The 7,701-nt window shown below is 45.3% G+C and overlaps 1 protein-coding gene across 1 annotated transcript in view; it reads left to right on the top strand.

The window, feature by feature from the left end:
* Positions 1-4,801, top strand: part of PBLD (phenazine biosynthesis like protein domain containing) — a 31,749-nt gene extending 26,948 nt beyond the window's left edge. The window contains exons 7-10 of the mRNA XM_059662556.1: positions 369-457; positions 750-928; positions 2,863-2,925; positions 4,035-4,801. Coding sequence (XP_059518539.1) covers positions 369-457; positions 750-928; positions 2,863-2,925; positions 4,035-4,147 — 444 coding nt within the window. The 3' untranslated portion in view covers positions 4,148-4,801. The remainder of the gene's footprint in view (positions 1-368; positions 458-749; positions 929-2,862; positions 2,926-4,034) is intronic.
* Positions 4,802-7,701: the final 2,900 nt, after the last annotated feature.

The raw sequence follows: 7,701 nt of genomic DNA on the forward strand, positions 1-7,701 counted from the left end.
TGGGAAATGAACAAGGTTATGTGTGTGTGACCCTGGGCCTCTCTAAGTCTTTCTTCTGATCTGTGGGGAAAATACCCATTTGAGGAGTTGTGTGTTCAGGCACATATTAACACTTGTGAATAATGTCTATCTTTGGCTCGAAAAAGATAAGCTCAATTCCTTTAACGGCCTCTTTAATCACCAGGAAACTGACCTTTTCCCTGGGCAACACCTTCAGCCCAGAAACCTACCTAAAACTTGGGGACTGGAGACCAGGGGTGTGCCTGGCACGCTGCAGATGTTCAGGAAAGGTCGTTTCCCACACAGGGGATCAAGGACTGCACCCTTCTCAGGCACATGCCTGAGAAGTCTTTGGTCTGTCTTCACAGACTGCCATAGGTGACACACTGGTCCAGGACATCCGCTACTCCCCAGACACCCGGAAGCTCCTTGTCCGGCTCAGTGACACTTACGACAGGTGAACGAGATTTTTGGCTTCGACAGCACTTTGGAGAGGGCCAAGCACCCCATCTATAGCCCTGGCTTGGTCTGGCTGTGCTCTGCCCAGTAAAACCATGATTTCTGCAGCCAGAGAGCTTTGTTCTCGGCTAGGAAGGTATTCCACTTGCTCCTCCTCCTGCCCCTGCTGATGCGTGTGGGTCAGCCACACCCTGGCCTGCTTTATGGAGTCCATGTAGTGGTGGTGGTGGTGGTGGGGGGGGGTGTCTGTGGAATGGGGTTTGTCCTAATCCATCCCATTGATGAACAAGGTCATTTCTGGAGAACCTGAAAGTGAACACACAGGATCTGCTGCAAGTAGAGAACACAGGGAAGGTGAGAGGACTCATTCTCACTCTTAAAGGAGAGCCCGGTGGGCAGACCCACGCATTCGACTTTTACTCCAGATATTTCGCACCCTGGGTTGGCATCGCAGAAGACCCGGTAACAGGTACTTTTTGACATGGGTCCCTGGGGGGGGTGGGGTTAAACAATGGAGGGGGTGGATAAGAAATAGCTGTTTAAGTGTCCTTCATGTGACCTTTCAGATTGCTTGGGTTTTGAGCTGCCTTTGTTTTCCTATCTCCCCTCCCCCATCCCTTCACGTAAAAACACAGAATTAAGGAAGCAGTACAGCCCGGGCCAGTGTGCTCAATGGTTAGAGTGTCCGCCTGCATACCTAACGGTCTTCGGTTTCATTCCCAGTCAAGGGCAAGTACCTGGGTTGCAGGTTCAATCCCTGGCTCTGGTTGGGGAAGGTGCAGGAGGCAACCAATTGATGTGTCTCTCTCATATTGATGTTTCCCCCTCCCCCTCCCTCTTTTCCACTCTGTAAAAATCAATGGGGAAAATATCCTTACCCCCTCACCACCCCCGCCCCCCCAAAAAAGAAGCAGTATAGCAGGGTTAAACCTTAGTGTCAGACAGCCTTGGTTTGCATCCTAGCTTTCTAGCTGTTGACCTTGGGCAAATGGCTTAACTTATTTTTTCAAAAAGATTTTTGACTGACTTTTAGAGAGGGTAGAAGGGAGAGGGAAAGAGAGGGAGAGAAACAGCAATGTGATCGTGAAACATTGATCAGCTGCCTCCTGCACACCCCACCGGGCAATTGAGCCTGCAACCCGGGCATGTGCCCTGACCGGGAATTGAACCAGCAACCTTTCCGTGCATGAGACGATGCCCAACCAACTGAGCCACACCTGCCAGGGCTTCACTTTTAAACGTTTCCATTCCCTCCTCTATAAAATACAGATAATATCCCATAGGGTTATGCCAATCCAAGGCCAGTCAAGTACTTATCACAGTGCGAAGAGTGGGCTGAGCAGCAAAAGGGGGCCATGAGGAGGCTGGCACATGGGATGGTGGCCAGGGCAGAAGGAGGCTGGGCAGACTGTTCTGGTCAGATGGCAGGGGCTGGGATGACTGAGTTACTCTCTGAGGAACAAAACATGTGAAATTCAAAGCTCAGTAAGCAAGCACTTTTTGGATGTCAGGAAAATGCCCAAATGACATCCAAACAGTCCAACTCAAGCCTTTCCCCATGGAATAGAAGTTCTGAGTGGATGTACACTTACACAGCTGCTTTACAAAGATTTTAATTGGCACAGAAGGCAAGTTTTTCCCCTAAAACAATGCTTTTCTACAGTGGAAAGGTCTTTGGGCAGTGATGACCAGCCATCTCAGTTTGCGTAAAACTGAGAGATTTTTCAGCATACAGGGCCTTCGGTGCTAAAACCAGGACAGTCTCAGGCAAACTGGGATGATTGGTCACACCGTGTGGACCTCCCGTAACATTTAGTAAGTTTTCCTGAAGGAGGGGCCCTTCCCACCCCAGCCTTTTCTGCCCCACAGACTTTTCTGACAGTTATTCCTTTATAGCTTGTTCCTTCATTTTACTACCCATTCTCTGATCTAAACCTTGGGCACAATCATCTAAAAAAAAAAATACCTCACCGAAAGACAGTTCTTTTGCCACCAAAATCTGGGAATGTGTGCTTGATGGAAATTTTGGATTTTGTCAGAGTTCCCACCTTTCCTTGCATGTGCATCCTGGGAGCAAGCAGATGGTCTCTCTTGAAGGATGTAGATTTAAGTGAAGGACTTGATTTTCCTACCACGGGCTGACAGTAACGTGTGGACAGGACAAGAATGAAAACCCGCAGTTTAATTCAGCCTTCAGAAAGTGTGCAGCATTGCGAATGCATCATTTGGAGGCGCTTATCCAGACATTCTATGCCTTCCTTCCTATCTCCATTCGTAATTCCACACTCTGCTGTGGCCATGCCGACACAACGACTAACTGGTTGATTGCAATTGCTTATAAATTTACCACAAAGTCGCCCCTGTTTCCCTTGTGCGGTATCATAACTTCTCATTTCTTTTAAGGGTCTGCACACACTGTTCTCAGCAGCTACTGGTCCCAAGAACTGGGGAAGAAAGATATGCGTGGTAAGACAGCTCTTTTTCAATTAAAAAAAAAAAAAGCCTAATCTTAAACTAGGATTCCTTCTCAAATGTACTATGCACTTGAAGATATGTTTTGTGTCACCCACGTGAAAATGAAAGGTTTTAAAATTCCTTCACCCTGACCCCTCTACTCTAAATATCCTCTACCCCAAACATCTTCTACCCGTCTCTCCCAACACACAGACACACTTCTGGCACAGTGAGTGCCCAATAAATGTTTGTTGAAGAAAATTAATTAGCTGTGTAACTTCGGCCCAGGGAAGTTATCTATGATGTGAAAGGTGGAGATTGGATAATCAGTAAGGCTCCTTACTGCTATTACTAGTCACAGGGTTGAATCATATAAATAGCTTTTGAACCAAGTCCCCTGGTGATTAATATATATTTTCTCAGGGGCAGAGAACATAGACCTCAGACAATGGAGGCTACGTAGCCCTAATAATCAAATTAGGAGTCCAACCCTAGAGGTCTTGCTTAGTGGGAGGGTTAGGCCTCTGTGAGCCTGATTTGGGGAGAGCAGGTGGCTGCTCTTAGGTGAGACTAGTTACTCCCCTAAGCACTGAGCTCCAGGAAGGCTGAGGCTTGCCTCTTGTCTGCCTGACAGTGTGGTTGCTTGGTAACCACAATGAATGAATGAATGAATGAGCTCCTTTTGTCTTATTCAGGCCTGGAAAGACGGGGCCTTCTCAGGAGGGCCAAGACCACCCCTCTTTATTTTCATAACATCTAGTTCCTGCATCTATCTTTTCACATGTCCTTGCTTACTCCAGACAGAGCCAGGAGGAGGCTGTGGGTGGGGTGAGCCTGGGCATTACAGGAGGTGGTCGAGGAAGAAGCTCAAGAAGGGGAGACCTGGAGCTGCGTTCTGCGGACGGAAGTCCATTTGTGGCCCTTCACTCCTTAGGAGAGCCGGTTGGGCTGGGCAGTACCATGGACAGATTTTATCTTGAAAGAATTTTATCTTTAAAGAATTTATCTTTAAGCTGACCTAGGAGGATTCTAGAACTTGTAATAAGAGGTGTCTCACTATATGCTGTTCATTACAAAGGGTGGAAATTATCTTAATTTGTGATTTGTTTGGCTTTGTCCAGCCTTTCAGTGTTCCTGCCGAGGAGGAGAACTGGAGATCTCCCTGCGTCCGGATGGCCGGGTTGACGTCAGGGGAGGTGCTGCGGTGGTTGTAGAGGGCACGCTGACAGCCTAGAGGCGCTGCGCCCATGCTGCTCTCCCCCATGACTGTTTCCATGAAGAAAAACACAGGGGCCGTTAGCAAACCTGCATGGTAGTCTACGTAATCCACATGTTAGAAATAGAAAAATGAAGACATATTAATGGAGAGTTAACGGGTACCAATTAACTATGGCGTTTTGGCTCCACCTGTGAGTGTGTCTGAAATATAAGTAATTCATAATGAAGAATAATGCTGTCACCTTTGATTGTGACTACTGATCACAGAACGAGGAACAAATGGTTAAAGCCAAACCATTTAAATGTAGGTGACTGTGATAGAATATTTTGCAGCCATTAAAAAGATCCAATAACTATGTGGAAATACAGAAAAATATTTCATGATATAATACTAAGAAAGAAAATTACAGATTATAAAATGTTAGCAATGTTATGCTGTCTGTGAGAATATTAATCTATGCGGGCAGGATGAGTCATGAAGATAGTGAAAACAGTTCATCTGTGGGGAATAAGATTGGGAATAGTTTTAATGTGTGTAATAAAAAAGTATTTCCTTCATTGGAACACACATATTCGATAGCCAAAAATAAGAACATATAAGTAAATAACTAGAAACCCCAGAAATTTTTAAAAAAATGTATATGTATTAGTGTGGTAGTATAATTAAACACTAAAAGTAATGTATTATCTTTATCTTACAGCTTTAGAGTGATAACTTAAAATGGATTCTTCTCTTACCTTAATAAAATGGGTTTTTAACATAACTTTAAATTCAGTTAAATCTGTAAAACTGAGTGCCTATAATTGACTTTGGGATGGGGACTTTTTCAAGTCATTAAGAGTGTTTCTTTAAGATGATCTCACTGATGGCAGTTCTCGGCCATCTCAAAAACTGCTAGCTGATCAGTTAGAAATTCCTGTCCTTTTTTTTCACCTTAATGCTACCATGTTTTCTTTTTTGTTAATCCTAACCATAGGATATATTTTTATTTTCACTTTTTAAATATGGTTTTTTAAAAAAATTTAAAGAGAGGAAGGGAGAGAGAGAGAGAGAGAGAGAAACATGAATGTGAGAGGGGGTAACATCGATAGGATGCCTCCCGCACAGTCCCATCCCCCTCACCGCCACTGGGGATTGAGCCTACAACCCGGGCATGGGCCCTGACCAGGAACTGAACCGGCGACTTCTAGGTTCATGGGATGATGCTCACCCAAATAAGCCACACTGGCCAGTGCCCAAGGATATGTTGTTGTTAATTTTAGAGAGAGAGGAAAGGAAAAAGAGAGAAAAATATTGATGTGAGAGAGAAACATCAATCGGTTGCCTCATGTATGTCCTCCAACTGGGGGTTGAACTAGCAACCTAGGTATATGCCCTGACCCAGGTGTACGGGATGATGCTTCAACCAACTGAGTCACCAGGTCAGAGCACCATGCTTTCTATTTTTATTTGTTTTGCTAAGGCATGTGAGAGTGAATTTATTACAGAAGTAATCTTGTGTTTCCCCTAATTTGCAATGAAGAAAATAATTCACTAGCTTCAGTACTTTAGCTTAATGAGTAACCAATGACCCAGCGCACACTGCACAGCTCCCCACAACTCATCTGTTGGTTCTGACACCAAGGGAGAGAATCACTGGAGGATCTGCCCAACCTAGGACTGGCTTGTATGCATAACTTTATATAAATGCATAGTTGAAAGGGTCTGAATTTTAGCTCTTAAATGAATGCCAACTTCTTTTTTTAAATTATATTTTTATTGATTTCAGAGAGGAAAGGAGACAGAGAGATAGGACCATCAATGATGAGAGAGAATCATTGACTGGCTGCCTCCTGCACATCCCCTACTGGGGATCAAGCCCACAATCTGGGCATGTGTCCTGACTGGGAATCAAAACATGACCTCCTGGTTCATAGGCTGATGCTCAACCACTGAGCCGCACCAGCTGGCCTGTACGCCAAGTTCTTACTAGCTATTTTTGGGAAACAAGTCCTTGAAATGACTGTAAACTCTTTTTTTTTTTTTTTTTTGCATGAAAGTTGCTATTTGAAGCCTCTGAGTTGATTTTTCACCCTATATTTTCAAACCCTATATTTAGTTTTATAAGTGATTTAAAATTTTTCCATTTAGCAATGGACAGCTGAGTCAGAATAGTCAGGGCAACTGTTATATTTATTTTTTTATTTTATTTTTTTTAAATATATTTTATTGATTTTTTACAGAGAGGAAGGGAGAGAGATAGAAACGTAGAAACATCGATGAGAGAGAAACATCGATCAGCTGCCTCCTGCACATCCCCCACTGGGGATGTGCCCGCAACCCAGGTACATGCCCTTGACCGGAATCGAACCTGGGACCTTTCAGTCCACAGACTGACGCGCTATCCACTGAGCCAAACCGGTTTCGGCCAACTGTTATATTTAGTGTTTACTCGGTCCACCTGCTGAAGATTGACTGGGTGGCCACCGTGGCGGCAGTGCTCCCGAAGTGGCCCTGAGGAAGCTGGGGCGGGAGTGGGGAAAGCCCAGGCACACCCCAACAGATACAAAGAGGAAATGAAATGACATCATTAGTTAGCAGGAGCATAGAGCCTCTAGAATTAGCATCCTGTGCTGATATGAGCAGGGCAGGCTGGGGGCACTTTAATATCTCTAGTCCTGCTAGGTTTCTCCTGGCCTCTTCTGCTTCTGCCCAGCTCTTGCCTCTCTAATCTTACTAAGAGTGCGCATAGGGGTAAGTGAAGAGAGGCTGTTGGAGATGGATCCCAGCACTCAAGTGTAAGGTTACCACTGATTGAAAACGCACTCCCAGCAACGTGGGCATCCCTTGGTATACTGAGTTAGAGTGGGTTACACTAATGTAGGGAATAGCTCAATGGCTTAATACAACAAACTTTTATTTGCACTCATATGATTTGCTAATGAGCACAGGTCAGGAGGGGTTCTGTCCGTTATGGTCCTGCAGGGGCCCAGGCCGATGTGCATGGTTGCTGCAGCAGCGGGAAAGAGTGTATGGAAAGCGCACTGGGTTTTGGCTCAGAAGCGATAGGTGTCAATTCTACTCACAGCTTATCAACCAAAACTGATAGCAAGGGACCTGAGAAGTGTGGGGAGCTCATGCATATACTCTGTGTGCAGTAAATATAGCTGCCACACCTTGGGAAGACTTCCAGACCACTCTGATGGCTCCCCCTTGGGCGGCATGACTTGGGTAAATTCATCACAGTCTGGGAACTCACGGGTGCAGGCTCAAAAGCCTATCATGTAAAGGTACCACATCACATGCAGGTTCACATTAACCTAGCGCATCTAGACTAACATGTAGAGCCAGAATACCAACTGTTTTTTGTTGTTGCTGTTAATCCTCACCTGAGGACAGTTTCCCATTGATTTTTAGAGAGAGTGGAACATAGGGGGACAGACAGAGAGAGAGAAACATCGATCTGAGAGAGATACATCGATTGGTTGCCTCCTGCAAGCACCCTGTCCAGGGCCTGCAACCAAGGTACATGTCCTTGACCTGAATCAAACCTGGGACACTTCAGTCCATGGGCCGATGCTCTATCCACT

The sequence above is a fragment of the Myotis daubentonii genome, chromosome 13 (genome assembly GCF_963259705.1).
Source record: "Myotis daubentonii chromosome 13, mMyoDau2.1, whole genome shotgun sequence".
Lineage (NCBI taxonomy): Eukaryota > Metazoa > Chordata > Mammalia > Chiroptera > Vespertilionidae > Myotis > Myotis daubentonii.